Source organism: Alosa alosa, chromosome 22, assembly GCF_017589495.1.
Source record: "Alosa alosa isolate M-15738 ecotype Scorff River chromosome 22, AALO_Geno_1.1, whole genome shotgun sequence".
NCBI classification, from domain to species: Eukaryota; Metazoa; Chordata; class Actinopteri; order Clupeiformes; family Clupeidae; genus Alosa; species Alosa alosa.
In genome coordinates this window covers 8,845,474-8,871,459 of record NC_063210.1, presented here as the reverse complement: position 1 = coordinate 8,871,459, position 25,986 = coordinate 8,845,474, and the positions used below count along the sequence as shown (strand labels likewise).

The 25,986-nt window shown below is 40.7% G+C and overlaps 2 protein-coding genes across 3 annotated transcripts; one reads left to right on the top strand and one right to left on the bottom strand.

Annotated features, from left to right (window-relative positions):
• Positions 1-175: 175 nt before the first annotated feature.
• Positions 176-16,965, bottom strand: rgs9b (regulator of G protein signaling 9b). Of its 2 annotated transcripts, XM_048233685.1 has the most exons (19): positions 16,705-16,965; positions 14,657-14,753; positions 11,387-11,437; positions 11,172-11,278; positions 10,425-10,476; positions 10,215-10,273; positions 9,965-10,041; positions 9,435-9,516; positions 8,704-8,766; positions 6,874-6,903; positions 6,683-6,744; positions 6,417-6,530; positions 5,553-5,668; positions 4,848-4,935; positions 4,404-4,542; positions 3,970-4,052; positions 3,597-3,720; positions 1,618-2,051; positions 176-904 (listed from the first exon to the last, which is right to left on the bottom strand). In XM_048233685.1, the coding sequence occupies exons 1-19, from the start codon at positions 16,768-16,770 to the stop codon at positions 766-768; spliced, it is 1,983 nt and encodes a 660-aa protein (XP_048089642.1). In that variant the 5' UTR covers positions 16,771-16,965; the 3' UTR covers positions 176-765. The 2 variants fall into 2 exon arrangements, with proteins under 2 accessions (XP_048089642.1, XP_048089643.1); XM_048233686.1 differs by lacking the exon at positions 16,705-16,965 and having other exon boundaries at positions 11,172-11,276; positions 14,657-14,738.
• A 1,643-nt stretch (positions 16,966-18,608) lies between these two features.
• On the top strand, positions 18,609-25,680 carry gna13a (guanine nucleotide binding protein (G protein), alpha 13a). The gene is made up of 4 exons (XM_048233687.1): positions 18,609-18,935; positions 20,078-20,304; positions 23,150-23,200; positions 23,590-25,680. Exons 1-4 carry the CDS (start codon positions 18,656-18,658, stop codon positions 24,160-24,162), a joined length of 1,131 nt encoding a protein of 376 aa, XP_048089644.1. The 5' UTR covers positions 18,609-18,655; the 3' UTR covers positions 24,163-25,680.
• Positions 25,681-25,986: the final 306 nt, after the last annotated feature.

Here is a 25,986-nt window from a genome sequence, read left to right as displayed (position 1 = left end):
ATTGGAGAAAAACAAATGAATTTCTCATTTCTGTTCTTTCAGTTGTGCAGTGGGCTAGTTCAGTTAAAGTAGAATTATTGCGCCATCTATAGACCATCTGTGTATAGTGTTAATGGGCTGTTTCGGATTTTTCAGGCCTCAGACAAACAACATTTAACATTTAAACCAGTTTATTTAGGCACTTACACAAGCCAGATATAAGAAATGAACACTTTAACATTGTGTAATATGTAAACATGTTACAAGAAATACATTCTTACAGTCTTCACATTGTCCTGTTTCATAGAAATACATTCATGAAAATATTGATATATTTTCAAATATTTCCCTACAAGTCCGTAGAGTAATATAAAAACAGTTACTCAGCCATAGAAAATGTCATATTACTATGAAATGCAGAATTATAATTCAGCAAAAACAAAACATTTAAACATTCTTAAATTAATCTTGCATATAAAACCTGAGTTAAATCAATTGATCGCGTAAAACAGGCAAATAATGATGACACAAAATCATTTTTCTGTGATGTTTTACATTGTTCATGTTGGTGTAACATGATTATTTCACAGACAAAAATAACACTTAGGCACTAATTTTAAGCTATCAGACACATCAAGAAATAGCATTGCTTCATATTACTACCTCCACTAATGTTTTCAAATGTGTGCTATAATAGCTTTATTATGAAATTAAGTCAATGCACTGAGGGTACATTGGCTGCCTATATGTCTTTTTTTTGACAGCTGTAGAATCCACTTCTGTGTTCTATTTGGTGATGGACTCCCAGGGGCAGATGATTTCTTTCACGGCCCCTCTTGCTGAACCAGGGCTCTCCTCTTCATCTTCAGAGTCTATGGGGTAGATACGGCACTCTGGGGGGATGTCAACTTTGATCTGGAAAAAGCTGGAGACACACAGACATGGTGATGATTTCCCACACTACAAACATGCATATCATGTTCTCCCCAGTGTGTCTTACCATGTTGAATAACTGATTAGTTCATGTCTGTTATGGATTTGCATGATGTTAGAACTTCAAAACACAGGCAAGTGTCTCAAAAGGTGCCATTATGCAGCATTCTGCTCAAAGGTAATCAGGAAGATAAAATGGCACATGACACAAAAATGATTAAAATATGGGCCTGTGGTTGACAATTGTTTACTTTTATGTTGTTTTCTTTAATGTTGTTTACTTTGGTGTTGGTTTTGAAGACATGGGAACTGTTTTGATGATATGATTATGGTGGGATTAACCCAATAAAGGTTGCATGCCCTCTGGGTTACGTGAAGCATGGAAACAGTTGCTGTCACAGTATAGGATATGCACAGTGCGTGCATTCTTCAATTTGGCAATCATTTTACCAATGAAGCACACAATTGTGTGAGATCACAGTAAAACAATGATGTGACTATATTACATCATCTATTGCATGAAACAAAAGCAGTAAAACATGGTGATGTGATAGAGCTCATTGATCCAATTCTTACAGCTATGACCCCACACTTAATACACTAGTAAATAACACAACATTGTAGGTTGTACTGGGCTTGGTCTTTTCATTGACTGAGTTACACCACCTAATGTCCTAGACAATCTCAGGGAAAGGGGTTACTCACTTGGCCAGTCTGCGGTGTTGTGTGTGAGGCTGTGGCTCAGTGCCCAGAGGCTGCACCCGCCCGCTGCCTGCTGCCACGGAGCATTTGGGCGACAGGCTGGCAAACACAGATGAGGCGTTGCAGCCACGGCGCAGCAGGCGGCTGAGAGACAGCGTCATGCGGGGCCTGGCCACCGGCGTCGGGCTCTCCTCCTCGCCTGCCCCCCCTACCGACGTCTCAATGCTCTCAGCGATGGAGGGAAAGTGTGAGGTGGTCCCGCTGTGCATGTCGAAGCGCCTTTCGGACGCTGGCGTGCTGTCGATAGCTACGCTGATGGGTGACGGGCAGGCAGCGCTGTTGGGGAGGGCAGCGAAGCAAGGGGAGGCGGTGGACTGTGTCTCGCAGAGGCCAGAGTAGACAGCAAGGTGGGGAACAGGGGCAGTGAACCGACACAGCTGGGGGATTAAGAAGGAAAAGACATGCTTCAGTATACAGTGATTCATCAGTTCATTCAGTATACAGGGTTCATCATTGTATTCATTGAAGGAAATAGTTATCACCTCACCCTACCCTATCAGTGTTTCATGAAGTTCTTTATAGCTTCTAATGCTGAGCTCTACCAATACACCTCTTGCTATTTTTTGTTTTGGAAAATATAAAGATGTTAGGGGGTGATTGTGGGAGAAACTTACCAGATGGCAATGATGAGGACAAGGATAGTAATGAAATTATTCAATAAAAAACAACAGAGTGAGTATGTAATGAAAAACAAAATCCCTGAACAACAGACATGTTAGATATAAATGATTTTATTGCATGGATGGTGACACACCAGGAAAAAGGCATGAGAAGTAATGACAAGACTAAAACACATTGCATGCAAAGCTATGTAGCAGACAAACTGAAGGACTTAAAGACTGCACAGCATAGAATCTGGTGAGATTAAGGGCTGTCACTTACCCCATGCAAGCTACACTGTCTGAGATTTAGGCTCACAGACACAGAACTATGCAGTGAGTTGTTACAGTTGTAGTCTTTAGGTCCTGCTGTGGAGCCACTCGTTGGTGCAATACTTGCCTACTGTATGTCACGGTGCAACAATGAGACTACAGTTAGCTACATTTGTACATGAAAGATAGCACAGTCAGTTTTGCATGGGTTTGCAGAGATGTCAATGGAAGGTGTATCTTCAATTGAGATAGTAACAGCCCTGATAGGGTCAAAACATACACTGACCACAGGACCACGGTGACCCGCATGACACATCATCACAGCACAACAAGAACAAGACTCTAGTGATGTTGCCAAAGAAAAACACATGGGGGCAGGACTCTTTGTATGTCTTTGAGAGTTTGAACAGCCTTATTCATTAAAGATGAAGGTCCAAAAAGAAAACCTTTTTGATGACAATATAAGTAAACAAACTGAGCCTCTGTGAAATGGAACAAACGCGACCTTCAAGAACAGAGGAAAACACTTAGCAGATTAAGATGGTATGAGCTGCAGACAAAACTGTGAAAGTTCTCAGGCGGTGTGACAGCAACTCCTTTGTGCTTCATTGGAATAACAATCAGTGACGACTAATGCTGAAGCTCACAGCTGATCAAATTCGAGTCTGAAATTAAAGCTGTTCCGTGTGGCTGAGACTTACTACACCAAACTATTGCTATTTCAGCCAAACCAAGAGAGACCACAATTTAGCAGTGTTACATCTTAAAATCTCAATTCCTTCTCAAAAGAATGTCTTTATAAATAGCATGTAAAGTGCAAAATGCAAACTCGATCTTTAAAAAGCCTTAGGAACAATTTTTCTCTGAGGACAGCTATCCCTAGGGACGAACTCTGCAGTAACAACTCGCTCTGCCCTACAGCGGCATCGTAAGCCAAACGTAGGGGGGGGGGGCTGCGTTTATTTTAGCACTGCCATTTGCTCTCAGTCTGCACTGTGTATACACGCAGCCCGGGCTGGCTGCCTATTTCTTCTGCAACTTGCTCATGACCTGTGTCATGTCCACAGGGCCGCTGGCCGCCAGCTTGGCCTTCTGCTCCTCCTCCAGCTGGCGGACAATGATGGGACTCAGACTCGGGCGGCGCTTCCGAGCGTTCTGCTCCAGCTGGGACGGACTGAGGGAGGACGAGAGAGGGACAGGTTAAAGAAAGAGAGCGAGAGAGAGAGAGAGAAAGAGAAAGAGAGAAAGGGGTGGGGGTGAGAAGAGAGTTGAAGAGAGAGAGAGAGAGAGACAGCAGGATAGGGGTAAAAGACAGAGAGTCAACATCTGACAACATCAGAAGACTGAAGTACAAGAAGAGTGAAGTCTTAGAGACTCCACAGTGGCCTCAAGGCATTTGATGAGGCCCTGTATTCCAACTCACGAGAAATTGTGCGGTCCTGGGTCGATGGCTTTCGTCTGGATGTCCTTGTACACTGGGGATTTGATGTATCGGCCATACTTATCCTTCAAACAGACAACAAAACTTATAAGATATTAAAATTAAAGACACATAGCTATAAACAACATCCCTGTCCCCTATGTTTGTCTCTTTCTTTATTTTATTTTATTTTATAAAACCTAAGACACAATACACAATTCATAAAACCTAAGACACAATACAAATATACAGCACAAATAGCATGTTAACATAATAATCTATAAACACATATAAATACATATAATCTATAAACATTATATCTCAGTCCACTGATATATACCTCTACTGAGAGTCATATCATTCCAAACCTTAGCACAATGTCTCAACCTGTTTTCTCCATTGGGAGATAGACACTATGTTAGTGAACATGTGAGCACCTTTTTCATCAGCATGTAGATATGTGTTTGAGCGGCGTCCAGCACAAAGCGATGAGGGTGTTTCAGACCCCTCACGGTGACCTCCATGGTCTTCCCGTCAATGTTGATCCAACGAGGCGCACCACGGGCCAGAAATGTCCTGCAGTTGAAACAAGATGAGAATTAAGAGAATCACATACACACACCCACACACCCACACACACACACACACAGAGGGGGTGCAAATAAGGACACAATAGGTATTGTAAGTACTTTTGCTTGGGAAAAACCCATTTAAACTGTAAAAAGAAACTGTGCAAACATGAAGACTTAATTGCAGATGGAATATTAAACAAGGCATGAATGGAAGCACTTACTACATTACCCACAATTATGGCTTCATTTGTGGACTACAAACAAGTGTGTCTAGCTGCATAATTAAGGGACTGCTATTGTCAGGCTTACTTGTAGATCTGCTGGGCTTTTTCATGGATTGTTGCAGCTGTGCCCCACTTCACATCCTCACAGGCCTCCCAGAAAGCCAGGTTCTCACCTTGTCACGCCAGATAAACAACATTCATTGACACATACACGGCAGCAACAATAAAAGCGGATCTTCTTATTGATGTGGATTGGCATTGCTTTGTCATTTTTTAGCATGTGCATGATGTTTGTGTGTCCCACACACCACGTTTCGACATAGGTTTTGTCTTGTATCTATTGGTCCCTTGACCTAATAGTGAATAAACGAATGAACTGAGGGCATAGGCAGGCAGATTAATCTTACATAAAATTAATTATGCATTTGTTTATTGTCTTTTCAGGGGCCACATTAGGGGACAGTCTTTATATTATAGACCCTTTCATCAATAAAAACAAAAACAATGCTTGAACGTTCTATTTGGGCCCCAATCTACTTCCTCTACATTAAGATAACATATGGAATGTTAAAAAGGAAGTCTTGTGGGGCCAACTATGATGCTGATAATGGAACTCTCTTGAAAGGGTCCATACACAATATCAAGTGCTCCAGCATTTTAAATGTAATCCTGATCTGCCATGAAAATCAAACGTCCAATGGTTCTCAGTGACTGTAAGCATGTGAAATACAGAGTTGATTACACAACTGAACTTGTGATGAGGAGTTGTGATGCACTTTCCAGTACTTACTGCTGAATTCCTTCTTCAAGAAGAGGCGGAAACCATCCCGACCTAGAGGATCACTAAGCAGCTCTCCAAAGCTGAAGGTCCAACGCTCCACTCTCATTCTAGTGGGGTGGTCCACACTTACAGTGTACAACACACACACACACACACAAACACACACACACACACACACACACACACACACACACACACACACACACACACACACACACACACAATCATATATTTACTGCTTTACACCACAGCATTCATTTACATGTTTATCCAACATTTTATCTCTATAAATTAACTAAGCTTTTAATCCATAAGCATTAACTAAACACATTCACCAAAAATTATCCCCAAGAGGACAGTAAATACTTGAACTATTGAAATACTCCTCCTAATAATCCCTATAAGTTAGTGAGTCATAGGTTCCAGGAAATATCTCTGCAATGGGAGGGCAGACTATAAATGCATGTACATTCCTTCATGCATCGAAGTCTGCAATGATCAACAGAAGTTGTGAGTACAGTTATATAGTGTGTTCATGTGCTCTGTCTTAAAGGTGCAGTCAGTGACTGTACGAAATGTCAAACTTTTTACAACCGCTAGCTGCCCATTCCTTGTTTGTAATGTAAAAAATCACCCTAGGCTCTGAAAACTGGGAACAAACAAAGTGGGGGCAGCCTGTCCCCCAAACAAAAACGGATCTTCTCTGGGAAAACTGAAGGTAGGGGTTCACTACCTCTATGGCATGTTTCGTTTGGTCTGGTTAAAATATAATGTATGTTGTTTTGGACAAAAGCATCTGCTAATAAATTTAAACACAAACAAACGCGACTTCCTGCATAATTGCTGACTATACTTTTAACATATTCAACTTACTAAGGCATGTTGATATCCCAGTAGGTGGCATCATCAGTTAACCATGGGTTGCTGGGAAGAACTGGGGCGAAAAAGGGGTCGTGCGACTTGAAGGTCGTCATATATTTGACAATGCTGTAGAATGGAAGGATTTCTCAGGCTAAGATAATGACATTTTCAGGCGAACATCATGTATTGAATCTCCAACATGGATTAATTAACTACTTATTGGAAATGTCTGTTTTCAGTTAGACGTGAAGTGAATTATGTAGATATAACAAACATACGCTCCAAGAGACACAGATGACTTCACCCTTGGTCTCATGATGCACTGCTCAGTAAAAATAATCTACAGAGAAAAAAAAACAGGATCTATATTTGGGCAAAGTTATATCACACGAAAGGTTCCAATGAGAATGTTAATGTAACTGTCCCATTGAGTTATGATGGGCATATTCATCATTCAACAACGACTTACAATTCTTCTGAAGAAGTCTGGAGTCTTTGTCTGAAAAAATGGTGCAGAGCAATAATCAATATCTGGCTGAACCACAAGAGTACACAAATGGGTTTTCAATCTGTATAGTGTTCAGACAATGTGGAATAACAGAGACACATGAATTGGCCAGATTCAGCGATTCATGCCCTAGACTATATTTGTTGTGTGCTTTGATATAATTTTTGATACAGTCATTTTTCACTGAATTAGGACAGGACTGATGGGCAAGAGAGTTCATTTGTATGTGTGTGATTTCAGAGGAAAATATGAATATGAGTAAGATTTGTCTTCTGTGGATAAGCACATAAAAGTCGAGGAACAACATCTGCAAGACAAAAAAAGACAAAAAAGACAGAGACCGAAGTGTTAAAATCAGTAAATCAGTACATCACTACAGCACATGATCAGTACATCACCCTCAACTGGAAACATATAAACGCATTTAATCATATTTCTTTAAGTGACTGCATCTATTGTATGTAATACAGTCAATGGGATATGTGAGAATAATGTTACTTAATAGAAACTAATAGAATAGAAATAGAAACTACTACTCTGGAAATAAACAACAATGCTTAAAACTATCATTATATAATACATTTTACCTTAAGATAAACCTTTTTGCACACCCAGATGTGTCTAATGACCTGGATAATTAAGGCCCATATCCAATGACAGTGGGGCCGCTGATAGACAAAGATGTCAGAACATTATCACACATTATTAAACATGGGCCTCTAGACTAAAGCTGTTTTATCATAGTTCGTTTTAAGGTTTCATACAGCAGTGGAATGGAAGTATGGAGTGAGCTGCCATGTTCACCTAATGAAAGATAATGCCAATCCTATTAGGCGAGGATCACATCAGCCAGCGGCAAGTGGAACCGGCAAACGTAACGCAACGCTCAGACCATAATAAGTTTTATCTCGTTCCTAAGCAACACAAACGGTTTGTCAATTGAATACACTCGCATTGCGATTTGAAAGTTGAACCAAGTTCAACGCTCAGCTTCCCCACCTTAAAGAAATTTACAGATGTAAAACCCAACCAACACAACATTTATTTTCTATTAGAATTGCTCTGATTATCTCTAAGTTTTGTCATTGACTTGTGTTGATTCCTGTGTTGCTTACTTGTACATATAAACATTTCTGACCTTCCATAAAGGTCTCCCTCCTGTGGTGCATAGATCCACAGGATCATGTGACTTTATGGTGCAACAAGAGAAATAGGAACTGACTGAGCAGCAAACCTCAATACACGAGGCTTCTTCTAGTCTTGGTACACACATGCAGCTGACTCAATTACTGACTTAATTCAAAGATCTTTATATTTTCTTCTTGTGACATATAACATTTAGGTCACCTACATTGCATTCAGATTTGTCAAGCATATCCATAAGCCTTAATTTTGTGCTTTTAACCTACTTGCATTTTAAAAAGGCATTTTCTTCAAACCAGAATCTTGATTTATGAATGATATAGTCACAACCAACATCCCAGCAATGCCTGGAGATAGCAAATACTTTAGGAAGATTTTTCAAAGTTGTTGAACACTATAATTACTTACATTATACCAACACTTCTCAACACACAAGCCTACACATCTGAGAATTTGCATATAAAATATCTCCACTTTCATCTGAGCGGAGCAAAGTGGAGTCTCTTAAAATCCTGTATGTATGTTTATTGCCTCCCCAAGTTTCAAAACTCCCCCTGAAGATCTTGCTATCATGAGATCTAGTAAGCATGAGATCTTGTTAGCATGAGATCTAGTAAGCATGTCTTGTCCTTATTACTGACCTTTTACCTCCTTTTGGTTGGGGTCAACAAGACGTAGTAATCCAAGGTCCATGGCACTGACTGTCCCTGGCTGTAGAACGACACTGTGTTAATTTCAAGAATGACCATTTAAAAAACAGAGCGCACAAGAAAGTTGTGTGTGCAAACCAGAAACTTAGTTTCTTTTGTGCAACAAAAACGATCTAGAGCTCACCACAAACTTTTAGGTGTGCATGTGAAGCTTTCTAATGCACTCAAGAAACATTTCTTCTCCCTTATTGGCTCCGTAATTTTTTTTTATTCTCAGACCTAGAACTTGTATTGAACTTCATCATGCTGTGGTATGATGAAGGTGCTCATCCATGGATCTCATTCATGCACCTTATAGCTCAGGACTTCCATTAATAGCCAATGTCTCAAGATCAAGATCAAGAACATGTCACTGTCGCTTTAATGGTATTCAAGAAGCCGTGGCTGCTTAGTCCACTCCCGAATAATGCATACTGAAATACTAATCAGACACGTACTGTGAACTGGTAAATATGTATGGGTTAACAGAACTTGTGTTGCACCGAAAAACATGGGCTTCTTCCGTTTGCAAAATGATCAGGGAACTGCAGATCAGACCAGATTTAGTGGGTGCATTCACAATGCACTGCAAAGTGTGAATTTAAACAGTTTTCAGTTGGATGACTTCTGACTCATTGCTTAATCAAGTGCAGTTAACAGAAACGCTGTTTCCTGTTGACTGTGACTTACTGGTGGTCGATGTACGACCCAGTAGGCTCTCTCCTGGCAGTCAAACACCACCCGATCTGGCTTCTTCCTCTCTTTCCCTGCCCTGTGCATGGACAGACGACACACACACACACACACACACACACACACACACACACACACACACACACACACACACACACACACACACACACACACACACACACACACACACACACACGGAACATGATTAGCATCAACATGATAATCATCATGCAATATTACACACATCATCACACATAGAGCACCTCAAACTATAAGTAATTCAAAGGCTGTAGAGGGGACATGACATTTTCTGTAAAAGCTGACACATGGATATCAAAGGCATCCATGAATATGACTGCACCATTTATGATGATATCCACTTCACAGATTATATTGGGGCACATTTATATAGCATAATGCAGTAAAAAGCATATGGATATGACCGAATAGAATATGAAATGTGGTAATAACAGTGTTTTGTATGGTTATCTGTGTAGATAAAGAAACTGAAATTCCAACACACTAACCTGTACTGTTCTTTGGCCTGCATTACAATGAAATCCCACTTGTGGTTCAGCCATTTGTGGAGGTTATTATATTGCTCCTGCAGGACAAAACATAAAGGTTTGAATTGCACGGTCCAGTGGAGGCATCTTTATCGCAGTGGATTAAAGGAGGACTTTGTATAAAAATGTAGAGAGAAAATAATTAAATGTTTCTGCCTAAAGTCTTAGTGTCTAACTGAAACAAAAATAGGTCCATCAATCACAACCCTACCTGTTCATACAGATCAAGAACTCCTTTCTTCCGGATATTTCTTTTTGCCAAGTAGATTGCTGAAACATGTAATAATAAAAGTAAGTACAACCAGGCTATGCCAAAAGAATGTCATGAATGACTATGAAGCATGTTTTAAAAAGGTTATTTACAGGACTACCTATATGTTTCAAAGTGAGAAATGATTTGTGTCGTGGGAGGGATTCTTACCGTAGTCTGTGTCCTCAACAGGCCACTGCTGGACAGGCCAGAAATATGGAGTCTAAGAGGAAGAGAGACCAATCAAATACTCAAATGATCATTACTTTGATACACCATTAAAGGAAAATTCCGGTATTTAGCACTTTGAGTCCCTTTTCTGGTTTGTTTTGGATGAACTAGAGTGGTGGACATTGAAATTTTGACGATTGGTCCTGTCTCGACCTTTCTGACTCGTTTTGAATCGCCTTTGACTACTCAGAGTGGCTGCCAACAGGCATACTCTGAGTAGCACATACTCAAATGATCATCATTTTGATACACCATTACCTGCACAAACAGTGTGTAGTATATCTCTGATAACACAAAATTACATCCAATGGAGATGTGCAGCAGCATATTTCAATATGAAAATGTACCTTAAAATGACACTATTCACCTCAACATATATTGCACAATAATTCATATTTTGATACAATATGTCGGTGGCAGTTTAGAGGACAAAATGTAAGTGGAGGTTTAGAAGCAGCAGAAAACACAGCAAAACATTTTCCAATGAAAGTATCAGTAGCCAGAGTGTTTTCAGATGGCAAGGCAGTTTATTTGTGCATTTTGTTGACTTCACTGCACACGTGAAAGCTAGGAAGTACTCATAGGAAAATGAGTGTGTGTGTGTGTGTGTGTGTGTGTGTGTGTGTGTGTGTGTGTGTGTGTGTGTGTGTGTGTGTGTGTGCATGTGTATGTGTCTAAAAATGGCACCTGAAATCGGTAGAGAGAGGCATCTGGTTTGAGAAGAAGTCGTTTGTGGTCCCGTAGAGGGTAGATGAAGCCAAAGGCCACCATCATGGTGCCAATGGCGCAAGCCTCTAGAGAAGAAGATCCAAAACACATCCATTTATCAGCCAGACTTTTGCTCTATCCATCTCATAGAATGCATGGAGGAAAAGCCTTTCTTGTCTGCAGACTCAACTTACCAGAGATCTCTACATTAAAGCGTTTGGCGATCCATGCGGCAACGTCTTCGCCTGCATGAAAAAGAAGGAGAATGCTGTTTAATGGAGGCAAATGAGGCACTGATACAGCATGCCAATCAACATGAATGTCACAGCATAATCATCAGTCCACCCCAGGTGCACATAGAGCGAGAGAGAGAGAGAGAGAGAGAGAGAGAGAGTGTGTGTGTGTGTGTGTGTGTGTGTGTGTGTGTGTGTGTATGTGTGTGTGTGTGTGTGTGTGTGTTTATGTGTCTGTGTGTCTGTGTGTCTGTGTGTGTGTGTGTGTGTGACAGTGTGTGTGTAGCAGAAAGCTGATCACCCACTGATTTGAGAGCTGATTGGCAGAGTACTTATAGAATTCAAGGAGACAAAAAGATGATTATAAATACATATGGAGGATGAAGAGACGTTGGAGAAAGAAGAGACAAACTACACATTGTAGGTTGTGTCATAGACTTGCACTGAAGGATTTTCACAGAACCTTCCTAGCAAAGTTCTAGCCCTGTGAAAATAATGTGTTGGACGTTGAACTACAGCGCTCTGCATGCTCAAGTTACGCTTAAGAATGAACAAAAATAAGGAAGTTGTTCCAAATAAAATACCTCAAATACATATGCATACTATTTATTTTCCAGTTCTGATTTACTTCTTGACACAAATCTGAATTGCATTGTACTGGTAACTTTGAACAGTTTTATTCAAATTAAGAAATATTTTGATTCAGAAATATTTTGATTCAGAAATATTCCTCCTATTGAAATTTGTATGTTTTTAACAATATCTATATGTGTTCTATTGCTGAGACTGGTGACCATTTAAAGTGGCTTATAATGAAAGTGATGTATGCCCTGTGGCAGATTATTGCTGTACAGAGAAGACCTGGCTGCAGCTGCTTATTATAGAAAATAGAGCGTCAGATTATCTCCAAGCTGTTCCATGCAAAGCTTAGTTCAGTATCAAGCCGTCTCCCTCCAAAGAAAGCAATTGATTAGATCTTCTGTCAAGGAGTTGATACCATATACCAATGGTAGGGAGCATTACTTTTGATATTACTTTCATTATCAGGTAAACATGCTAGCTTTTGGAATGTTTTCCATAGTAAAGATACAGTGGATCCATTAAATACTATGTATATTCACAAAATCTAATTTTATTTTACTACCTTCCAAAGAATTTGATTCATCTTTTTTGTACAAGGGTGCAGGTTGCTCCCTACAAATGCAACCATACATCTGTTCAAATCCATTATCATTCATGGCTGTTTATCTCTCAGTGACACCTGTACGAAAGCATCAATGAAAACGACTGAGAGACCTTTCAGCCACCCTACTGCAATAAAAACCAATTAGCTAAAGAACTGTGCTTATTCTCAGGGGGTCCGTGTCTTTGGGGATCAGTCTTAATTGGGGCCAAATGGCTGGGACTCGATGTGAATGACACAGGGAGGGAGTCATCACTGAAAAGGGTGGGCGGTGAACGTTGACCCGTTAAACTCTCATCTCCTCCAACTTCAAATAAATCCGTCATTAAAATGAAATGAACGCAATTGCACGCAACTTCAAACGCTGGCCCAGCATCAGTGCAGATACACACAACTCATGCATGGGGCAAAGTAAACAGTCAACATGCGGCTTCCCATCCTGATTTGCACAACTGAGAGGCACAATGTTTTCAACTCACTGAGTGTTCTAGTTTACTACCCTCAGTACTGCCAAATAATATATAATAATAAGGCACAAATTATGGCGTAATAAGGGACCAAGTCAAGAACACTTCAATAAAACAGTCTTAAGATAATGAAAATTACCAGTAATTTATGGAAACTAAATTGAACAGCCTCTCTGCCAGAAAGCACTTACTAATACACCGTGCACTGAAGCTACAGTGAGCATTTCTGCAAGTCCCATCATAAATAACAGCAGCAGTGGCCAGCCCCCTGAACGTAAATAATGTCACCAGGAGCCAGAGAGAAAACAGAAGAACAACAGCCACAGAACCTAACAAGAGGAATCTCTCCCCACATTTGTATGGAGCTCCAAGGGTCTGAATCACGACGCAAACATTTCCATCAGTGGTTAACTGTTAGTGAAGCCATGCTCACTCAGTATTACAAATAACTTCATGTTCAGAAAGAATCAGAATGTATAGATGATATATCTTTATTATGCAGCTCTTTGAGTGCCAAGAATTCAGGCTAGCAGACTGAATCTATCTTTCACCACAAAGATGAATTTCATGGCGAATCTCCTACAGGGTATACTTCCAATCCTATCTCCAATCCTGTGTGGTCTCAGATAAACAGAAATAATTGAATACAAATTGGCTACACAATAGACAACACGAGTGTTTGGTTTGGTTAGACTATTTTAGCAACGCTGCTACCAATAAATTATCATCACACAGAGAACACACCATATATACATGGATGTTATTGTGTTCTTTAAAATAAGCAAGAAACAATGTGATTGAAAAGGACTCTATCTAAAAAAGACCTCTGATGTAGGCCTATGCTTCATCAGCCCTAATGTCACAAGTGCCCCCTACACCATGCATATACATGCACTCACAAAGACATACAGACACACACCACCTCCTCCTTACAACCACACACACACACACACACACACACACACACACACACACACACACACACACACACACACACACACACACACACACAGACACACACCACCTCCTCCTTACAACCACACACACACACACCCACACACACACACACACACACACACACACACACACACACACACACACACACACACACACACACACACACACACATAGACACATACACACACACACACACACACACACACACACACACACACACACACACACCACCTCCTCCCCACAACCGAACAGCCAGGAGGAGGGAGTCAATGCAAGCACCCACACAAAGTTGTCATGGCAATGAATTCTTCAGTACTAGACCTACATAAGAGGACTTAAGATCCATGAACCTGCCTCATGGAGCCATCGCAGAGTAATCTCACCATCACCACTCCCCACTGCAGCTTGGCTGAGAGCTATGGAAGTGATACTCATGGAAGATATTTAGAGGGACCATTCTTGACATTGTGTAGCCGTTTTTGCAACGTTCAGTTGAATTTCTGCCATATGTGACATCTGTTTTATTTTGGTGTCCTTTGCGATGTTATTATTCTATTTTTGTCATTTTGGCTACAATTATCAGAAATGTTAAATTGACATTCAACAGAACCAGGGTCTCCTTACCCGTGAGAGCATGAGGTATTGTGGTGATGACAAGCCTTTGAGTCTGAGACTTCACTCCTGATGTTGGGTCCTGCATTTCCAACATCAGGGCTTCCACCTGCCATTACAGAAGAAAACAATACAGTACACAGCATTAACTTGATTGAAGGTTGTTGATATTTTAACAGCCAATCAAATTACAACTCTCCCTTCCATGCTCCTAAAGCAAAGTGTTAATTGTCTGTGAAAATGTATGACGTTGACGTGTAATATTGTTATTACATTTTGTTTCATTTGCTTTCATTTGTTTCATTCATCTGGGCCTATCATATGATGCCATTATTGCAAGATGACACACATTAACTTTCCCTACAACTCAATTTAAATAATGAGATGCCTTCTTATGATTCTTCTTATGATTATGATTCTTCCTATTACCCGTAATAGGAAGAATCATAATCATAATAAGAATCATAAGAAGGAAGGAAGAATCATAACTTTTATTCTCATAAACCTCAATCTACCTTGATTCTTCTTTATTGTTTTTGCACACTATCTGTGAATACAGGTTTCTCTAATATTTTTTTACGCTGTGTTTCCTAACATCACCTGGGCCCACAATACTGTCCTGCTCTGCTCTGCTTTCATACAGTGGGCATCCAACCATTGTCCATGGGCACCTCTCCTGGGAGGACCGTCAGGGAGAGTGACACAGGGTTGAGACGAGCAAAAAGCCATCACTCAGCAGAGTGGTTTATAGCCCAGCCTCTCTCCCATGCTGTTTCATGCTTTGCGGTGCTCTGTGCCTCAGCCCTTTCAACCATCCCTGCCAAATTGATTTATGACTCCCTTTGGACTGTTTGAAGTGGCGCTCCTTGCCTCTACCAGTGTCTCTGGCTTTTGAAGGCTGTTTGGAGAACCTGCCACCTGTAGCCCAGCTCTGGATCAGAGCGAGCTCTTCTGACGCCAGACCTTTTCGGTCATCACAGAGACAGCTCTGCCCTGTCGGAGGGAGAGAAGAGCCAACGAGAGGCTGTCCGGTGCTGAAAGGTCACCTAGCGCCACGCAGAGCTCTACAACAGGGAGGACATGAGGGGAGTGATTTAATTGGGCCAAAGAGGCTCACGTTAAAGCTGAGATAATACCTCCCAGCTCATTGTGTCCGACCTTATCCCTGAGTTAGTGTCTATGGCAACATAGGACCAAAACAGATTGTGGCCAGAAAAGTGGTGTCCTTGCTGGTTCAATTAATACTTACATAGCAGCATATTTACACCTCATCAAATATGGAAAAAATATAGATGAATGTCACACTGTGACATTATAGACAAATATAGATGAATGTCAAACTGTGTTCAAGACATGTAATAAGAAGGGATATGTTATCTTCAGAGGTGGCTAGAAGTAGTAGTCCAGTAGGCCTATGTGGTCTTGAGTCTCGATCCACTTGATTGACCATTATAAATTCACAGATTCAGAGAATAGAACATGTGTTTTGTTTTTCAAAACATTATGCAAGAGAATGTTATGCTAAAGATCAGGAAGAAAACTCTCCAGTATCCAGGCATCCCTAACAGTGTGAGGACCAGGTTAAAGGGTTGGCTTTTAAAACCACAATAAAGGCTTTTTAAACTCATCCTTCCTCGTCCTCACCCTGTTTGGAATGCCTGGATTGTTTTTGTTTTCTGATCATGGAATTATTCTTTCCCCTTTACCCAGCACACTTTGGGTATACCTTCACAGAGCTACCAGCCTTATCATATGTTCCAAAGTAGTCTAAGCTCCTTTGAGGGAGCGCTACGTATGGTTTGGAATAAATTGCACCGTTCCGTGTCCTAATCTCCACGCAGTGGAAAATCGTGCTTAGAAGTATAAAGTTGCTCAGTAACTGTCTGTAGCCTTCTAATGAATACGCAATAGTAAACATATGACAATATCAAGCAATTCCACAAATATTAAGCAACACAAAACAAATCATGATCCATGTGATTAAGTATGCACGTCTACCATTTATGTCTACGTCGGTGTGTTGATAATAAGCATTAGCAGATGGAAAATGTGTCACCCACCTTCTTCAGGCATGCCACCCGTGGTCGATGCCGCTGTCCATGATCGTGGACATTTTTGATTGTCATTTTGCTCCCACACGATTGCCTGTTTGCTAATTGAATTCAATGTGTGTAATTGTAAAAGAAATCCGCAAGAAACCGCAAGGACTCAGGTAGGTCCCAGACGCCTGATACGCAATTACCGTTAGGCATTGACAAACATGCCATGGATAGTCATCACCGCCAATCGCATCTCTCCGTCGGTGAACCTGTCTCAACAACCTGAAAGGGGCTCAGAGATGCTTACACAATAACGCTGTGATTTCGACAGATGGCAATGTTGAGTTGTCTGAGGATATTCTTAGGGACGTTCCACAAGAAGGATAAAACTGTGAAAGCCTATAGTCTGCCAATTTCTAATGAAAATCGCTCATATAGAAAAATGAATGACACAATAACCAATAAGCAAAGACTCATTGACCGTCCAATTCTAAAATATTTCCCAGTTCCCACTGTTGAGAAATATCCACACACAATGATATTACCACCATATTTCAAAATTGTGATGGTGCTTTTTGAGTCTTTGTCAGTGTTATAGATTTACATCAGATGTAGAGCTTTGAGGACTGGCTCTCTTTCAATATCATGTGATCATAGACCTTTCCCTATAGTTTACAACAAGCAACAACTAGGAACATCTATAAAGTGGATCTTTTAAAAACAATAATTCGCTTCTTTTGATACCCTCCAGTGTGTAGGCCTACAGTTTTATGGATAGCTCTTATATGGCATCCTACACCAGCACAAGTTCCAGTCACTGAACTCTGTAGATTTTTTTGGGGTAAAGGCTGAGCTGTGGTGGCTTCTCTAGCTAATTAATATCTTCCTCTAATGCTGGGTTTAGGGGTCAACCTCCTCAAGTATGTCAGTGATGCAACTTCCATTTTCTTTGTGTGGGTCCAGCGCAGCAGGATTGGACATAACGAATCACTTGGAATATATTATGTATATTCCATACAATAATTTAAATGAGTATAGTAAACATATTTGAATAAGTATAGTCCTTATTTCTTCAGTTATTTCACAACTGACAGATTTCCCTTGGACAGAGTGATGTCCAGAAAGTGTTTTTTTTTCTTTTCATTATTAATTGGTAGCATCAAATTATAATCAGTTATAATCAAATAAGTGGCACTTTCGTACTTTTATTTTATTTGTGAATAATGCGCCATCTGGAGTGTCAGCTTTGAATTGATTTATTTTTATATAGGGACATTTTTATAGTAATACTTCTTACATATATAATTCCTATTATTTGCCCACTGAGATATTTTTCTTTTTCAGTTTGCCAAAGGTATTCCCAGGCTCCATTCCGACTGCTCACTGGGTGGCTTCACAAATTACATCAGACCACTGCAGGGTGCAACGTCTTGAGCCTACTCCTAAGCTGTGATTGTAACCTGTGCATATCTTAGGCTATTTTTATAGATAGTTCACCCATTTGTTGTCCTTTGTTAGCATTGAAATTGACACTGATACCAGTAGGGGCAACCTTCAGTTCCAGCAACGTTTTGACCTTTGACATATTCAAAAGGCTTCCTCAAAGTCACTAATCAGTGGGCCAGCTAACAACAGAGCACACCAACAGCAGTGAATATTCTGAACGTCCAGGAAGTCATAATTTCATTGATGCCATTGATGGTGTAGCTCAACCTATTTTTTTACAGCCTATCTATACATTAACCAAACATGTTGACCAACATACTGCACAGTCTATATGACAGGCACACACATGGCGAAGTTAATGCGTCCTTGAGAATAAAATGTGTAGTAATATTAAATCGATTAATGCTTTATATTTCGGTAAATCGACTATAGTTGACTTTCAGTTTCTCACAGTTTCCGCCCCACGGTCACATTCGGGAACGCGCAGACCAACCCTCCCCTGTGTATCCATGAAGTTGTTACAAAGATGGCGGATTTCCTGCCGTCCCGGTCTTCGTTAGTTTGTTTCACTAATTGTCTTTTAAATAGCAACGAAGCCGAACAACTAAGAAAATCAAAGGAGATCGATAGATGTATATCACGCGAGAAGACCTATGTGAAGAGATTGGTGAAGATACTATTACTGGGTGCGGGTGAAAGTGGCAAGTCAACTTTCCTCAAGCAAATGCGCATAATTCATGGCCAGGACTTCGATCAGCAGGCCAGAGAGGAGTTCCGGGCTACGATTTACAGTAATGTTATCAAAGGTAGAAAGCACTGAAATGCTTACTTTGGATGGTACTGAAATGCATTTGGTACTTTGTCTTGTTTACGCCGCCACTGATAGTAGCCTAAATGTAGCCGTTCAGGTCGGCAGTTTGACGAGGCTGTAGTTACAGGCTCGCTAATGCCACTCCACATGTTTTCACGAGTGGGTTGTTAAAATACATTAATTTTTTTAAAAAAAATTAAAGTTACAAATGTAGTTACTTAACATTCTAAACAAGGACCAGAGGCGAAGGCACCCAATTTCTACGAGAAACGCCCATGGTATTTTGGCAACATGCTGCCATCATTTCGTCCATTGGGTTATCTGATAACAAAGAAGAGGTTGCTCGTTTTCACTGTTTTTGTCTAGTGTTCAGTGATTTTAGATTTCAGACATAGAAGTCTCATGCGACAACATAGAAGTTACTGAGTTGTTTATTTCTGAAAACCTTCTCTCTCGTCTCTCAGCTCCTTACAAACACTTGTTTTCCTAAATACGCTCTATCCAGCTCATGTTGTGTAAACCAGGTTTGAGATGAAATCTTGTGAGTTGAAAGTCAGCGATTAACTTACGACATGTCACTGCTTCTGACCTTTGATTTTCGCATACCTACATGACAAAATGACAGTCTGTCCTGGCCACAGTTACTATCACTTCTGATCTTTAGAGGCCTACAGCGTTTCAGTCCCTTGAACAAAACAACATTGATCTCTAGTAGACTGGAAAGTGCTTTCTTCTGTATTTTATTAAACGTTATCATAGAACTGACATTAGACTTAGAATGGCAGTAGCAATGTTGGTGGAAATAAGGAAAAGACAAGTACAAATAGTGACATATCCTGGGTGGGACTTGTTCAACAGTGACCTAGAAGGCCCTGCCTAACATGCACAAAGACTTTGCTCTCGTTTAATCTATTACATTATTACCTCCCCCGTAACGTATATGCTGGACACGCACTGCTCTGTTTGTACTTGCAGCTATCCTCATCAGATGATACCCAGGCAGGAAGTGTAGCTCATTACCATTCGTATCTATTGCCTTTCCTCTCCTTTCATGTGGTGAAATGTGCTGCTTGCTCACATGTGCTTCAGCATACTGGATAAAAGTTTTTTTTTTTGTGTGTCTGTGTCCAACCACAGGGGTGCGCGTGTTAGTGGACGCCCGAGAAAAGCTACACATCCCCTGGGGAGACCCTGACAACCAGATGCACGGTGAGACCATGATGGGCTTCAACACACGGTCAGACATGATGATCCAAGGATTGGTGGAGACCAAGGTGTTCAACCACTATCTGCCCTCCATACGCGCACTGTGGAACGACAGTGGAATCCAGAACGCTTTCGATCGGAGGCGGGAGTTCCAACTGGTGAGGACTGATGGAAACGCTCTCCACTTCAGTGTGTTAACATTCACAAACCTTCTGAGGGAGGCCAAGGAAGAAAGCTTCTATATGCCCCTCTAAGTTCTACTGACTCTCCAAAAGAGAAATGATTTAATAAATTACATGTAGTTATAGATGAATTGTGTAGCTGTTTTGGAGAAGTGCTAGCAGCAGTTTACCATACTTTCATTTTCAGTCACACTGGTTTTTCAAACTTACTTTTTGTGTCTACATTGTTTGCAAGTTTGCAACTGCAAGTTGTTCAGCACACTGGGTAAGACATATGTGCAACAACAAAACACATAGGTTCTGTAAATATCACAATGTGAGGTGAGCACTGTGGCCATTATACAACTCATATGGGCAGTAGCTAAGGGCATTGTTCTCAAATAATGGACAATGCGCCAGACCTGATGTCCTAATGAAGTCTTATTTCTTCACTACAAGACCAGTCATTGTTAAAAAATGGTTTATGGATGCCATTAGAATTACGCTAAACCCTCATTTGTATTGACTGACTAGATCATGTCATTTTAATGTGGACAGGACTGTGTGATTGTTTGTTTAATGTCTCAGCAGTTTCAGCTCTAGTAGTCTACTGCCCCTTCGTGCATGGTGGAAAATGAGCCCTGGCAAGTCAGGTTTTTCAGCACGTTCCTTCGGCTCCGTTTTGTTCTGTGATAATCGCACTCTGGCGAGGAGGAGCCGCCATATCCTGTCCCTTTTCTTTGTCATTTCGCTAGTCTCTCTCTGGCTGTGTCTGTCTGTCTTTCTCTCTCTGTGTGCACTTGTTTCAGTTTCAGTTTGTCTTCAGTTTTCTGTGCTGTTCCGAGAGTTGTGCTGCGTGCTCGTCTGAACACCGGGTCCGCATTTCCCCTTTAGATTTAGTGAGATTACTGGGACGTGCTGGTTGTGTGAGTGGCGCAGGAATGTTGATCTGCGGTTAAACGGCTTGTCGTTGTTTAGTCCTCTCTCCTTCTGTGTGCTGAGGGTCAGAGAGAGAGAGAGAGAGAGAGAGAGAGAGCGAGAGAGAGAGGACAAAACAGCTGCACTGCACTGAGATGCCGTACATTTTCAACTCCAGCAACTAAGCAGCAGATTTGTTAAATCTTTGGCAGAAAGGTTTTGTGTGTCCTGCAGCTAACAAAGTGGCATTGCATGGCATTGATTTCCCTCAAGATTAAACATGTTGCCTGTGGTCAGGGCCCTTTAAAAAAAAAAAAAAAAAAAAAAAAAAAAAAAAAAAAAATCTACCAAACAAAACCTACAGTAGAACCTTTGTAGAAGTATTGTGGCTAACAAAGAACATTATGAAGTCCCAGACCAGTGTTTATTGTGTCCAGTTGAAGTTGGTCTCTCATCTTGTGCAGAGTAGAACTGGTCTCACTGGTCTACCTTTCCACTCTTCCACTTGTCGTATATCTAGTGGTGCTGCTGTCCCTGAAGTACAAAGGCTGTTATTTGAGATGGTCTGGCCTAAAGCATATTTCAGTGAAAATTGTCAGCAGAGTCTTTGTATGTGTGTGTGTCCATGTGCTTTGTGGCTAATAGGGACTAGCCATGTCAGAATGTATTCAACTGAACTATGATTGTCTGGTCTTAGCGGTTTTAAGATCAAATTAGATCATTATAAATATTAATATATTTTAAATCATATTTCTGTTTTGCAGTGATTGACAGATACATGGCGTACATTTTGTGGTAGGGTAAAATGGTTTAACAGTGCACGAATATGTAGAATCCAACTTTTCCACCAGGAAGGGTGCCCATCATACAAGGATAGAAGGATTTTATTTGTCACATACATAGAGATACTTTGTAAAACATGTAGTGAAATGGCATTTTAGTGGCTCAACTTTCCTGTGCAGAGATATCATTAACTACTTATAAGTATAAAGAAGAAGGATTTAGAAGAATTGAATAAATAGATTGAGCGAGAAGGGGATAAAAAGTGCAGTGTGGCAAGTAAAGTGTATTTAGAGTGTTTTATATGTATTCAGGGTGCGGATGGCTTGAGGAAAGAAACTCCTCCTCAATCTCTCTGTTTTAGCCATTGACTGGGGGTGGAAGAAAACATAGTTGGTCAATAAGTGAAGCTGATGGTTCTCTTCCATTCCAAACTTAGCCATTATTATTATGCATATTATGGATGACTATGCAAAAAATTATATATATAATAATATATCAGCAGATGGATATAGTATATATGATATATTAGCAGATGCATAAAGTATATTAATAATATAATATAATATATTAGCAGATGGAAAGAAATCCATGGCACGCAGTTACTTGTTAAAAACTGTGGTTGTTAGTGTAATGAGATCCCTTTGCAGATGTGAGCCTTTGCTTGTTCAGACACGACTGGCTGATGAACCAGACCTTTTTACAGAGGATTCAGCCAGTTCTTTGGTGGAATGAAGGAAACGTCCTGCCCCTCCCACTCCTAAACTTTACACTTCTAGAGTTCAGTGAACTTTTGGTTCGCTGTTGAGTGTGACCTGTGCCATAGGTCAAGCTCTGCAGCCAGTTATGGACGTTTGAGACATCTTTGTGTATTATGTGGTGGGCCTGGCCACCTGCTTTGTCAACAGTAGTTTGATTCAACACAGTTTAGCTTGATTTCTGTAACAGTTGAAACTCATAATTCTTTCATGGACGCACCATGTATAGAGAGTTTCATGCTTTAACTGTTAAACTTGGGGGGCACACATGCCTAACTTGCCCTATGAATACGCACACTGACTGAACTGAATTACTGCCTCAATGGTTTAAGTGCAAATGCAGATGTACTTTAAGGACTAACGGATCTATCTCGCTCTCTTTACAGGGTGAATCTGTGAAATATTTTTTGGACAATTTGGATAAAATCGGCGAGCCTGTAAGTCACATTTTAATTACATGTAATGAATCAGTTCAGCTGTCCACTTCCACACGTAACAGTATTGCACAGATACATGAAGCAGAGCGTTGGCTGACATAAAAGTTCCATTGTCATGCTTGAATATGTAAATCCAGGTGATGTTGTCATCATATGCAAATGCTTCACCCGTGACATTTTCCTGTTTGACTGGCTGAGCCTTGCTCTCTTTACATAGTTTTACATGTTTGTACGGGGTGAGAAGTATATGGTGGCAGGTATTTACCTGGGGGGCAGGTATTTTATTTACTTGGCCTACTTAAACTGTTGCCTAAAACTGTGTGTGTGTGTGTGTGGATTGATCGGGAAGCATTCTTTGAAATTCAGTCTCTCAATGTTCCCCCGGCCAGGAATATGTGCCCACTCAGCTTGACATCCTGCTTGCACGCAAGCCCACCAAAGGCATCCTTGAGTACGAGTTTGAGATCAAAAACGTGCCTTTCAAGATGGTGGACGTGGGAGGGCAGCGCTCGGAGCGGCGGCGGTGGTTCGAGTGCTTTGACAGCGTCACCTCCATCCTCTTCCTCGTATCGTCCAGCGAGTATGACCAGGTGCTGATGGAGGACCGGCAGACCAACCGGCTCATGGAGTCGCTCAACATCTTCGAGACCATCGTCAACAATCGCGTTTTCGCCAAAGTCTCCATCATCCTCTTCCTTAATAAGACAGACTTGCTGGAGGAGAAGGTTAAGACGGTCTCGATCAAGGACTACTTCCCTGATTACACAGGTGAGCCTCACGACTTGGCCGACGTGCAGAAGTTCCTGGTGGAGTGCTTTAGAGAAAAACGCCGGGACCAGCAGCAGAAGCCTCTCTACCACCACTTCACGACCGCCATCAACACAGAGAACATTCGGCTGGTCTTTCGCGACGTTAAGGACACCATCTTGCACGATAACCTAAAGCAGCTCATGTTGCAATAAGCATTGTGCAAGGACTTTTTAATTGAAATGTTATGTTCATAGATAAATTTCCGTCAAGGAGAATGGGTGAATAATCCAATGGGTGTAACGTAGTACAGGTGTCAGTTGGGGCAAAGGAAAATAAGAGGCTTCCAACATGGTTCTGCGCCAGTATATATTCTGTATGATGCACTCTGTTGCCGTCTTGTGCCTTAATAGGTTGATATAATTTCAGCAGAGACCAGCCTTAAGGAGGGATGCCATTTGAGCCCTACCTCCAGTAATTCTTGCTGAGTCTTAAATCCTACACTCCTGTCACCCTCATTTATCTTTTAAATATGATTTTAATAGCAGACAAGCAGGCATTTGCCTGCTGGAATATGCATACTGTATCTTCAATACACAAAACTCAATGTATCATGATCATACAGGAATCTTACAAGAATAAATGTTTCATGACCTCCCTGTAACTAAGGGAGCCTAAGAAGCCAAAGGAAGCTTTTACCATCAAACCTTTACCCAGGTACACGATATACAAAATTATTGTTTGATTTTGTTTATGATGTCTTCGATCTGTGGTAGTGCCAAACAGAAGCTGTCCTGTCAAATTCAACCCTGTAAATAGATTTTGACAAGGCTTAACCACACCTTCCTTTTGTAAGCCAAAATAATTAAAAAAAAACTTGTCTTCACATAAAAAGTTTTTCTATTTTACACTGGTTTTAAGGTATATGACTAAGAAGGCCCTCATATGCTGACTCGGGGCTTCAGACCACTCAGATGTATTAATGAAGCGCTAATCTGCATTACTTGCTAACATGATCACATTTTTCTATTTTTCAATTTTAATGACTGATTATACAATCTGTGGCTTTAACAAGCTAGGCTTTTTAATGGGTGACATGACATTGGGTATGTTGCTATTTCTTTTGACTGCTTTTCCTGATTATTTCTGTGTACTTTTAATGGTGACCAAATCTGTCTGTCTTCCCATATTAAGGTACCAGTACAATTAGCCACTACTTCTCTTGCTTAATCACATAGCTTAAAAAGGGAAACAAATTGCTCGAGTTAAATAATTAATATCTTTTGTTAATAGATATATGCTATGTACAGATTTCATTGCATTCCCAGACCTGTTAGATTGTGCCTTTCCCAGATTGTTATATTTAACCAATATGCATTTAAATACATGTTTTTGTCCTGGTTCCTGTTTTTCTTGTGCCTAAGACAACTATGTGGCGATGCTGCTGTCCATTAACAGAACCTTCCTTCACCAGAAACCTAAAACAGACCTTGCTGTTGTGTGTATCTCTCTCTCTCTCTGTGTGTGTGTGTGTGTGTGTGTGTGTGTGTGTGTGTGTGTGTGTGTGTGTGTGTGTGTGTGTGTGTGTGTGTGTGTGTGTGTGTGTGTGTGTGTGTGTGTATTTCAGGATACAGTCACCTCAGGATTTCCTTGCCTCACTGTCTGTCAAACATTTCTCTTTGGGTCCTTTTGATTATAACCCACAGAGTAATATTAAAGGCTTTTACACTTGATTCTTCTCCTTCATATTTCTCTCCATTGGTAGGGGAATATTGGCATTTTGGCCACACTAATAAGTGTTTTTGGGTCATGGATGACCGGCATCATCCAGCTAACTTACTACCCTTTTACATTGCCTCCCCTTACTGTGCACCCTCAGTTCATAGTCATTCACAAGAAGAAGCCAAGATTAAGAATTTTAAAGAGTTGAATAAATGTTTTGTCATCAGTAACAAGAACGTTAAAGAAGTCGCTCAATTTTCACTCCATTCATCTTATTCCCCAAGTGTAGCTTTCTGCATTCCACAGGATGGCAGTAC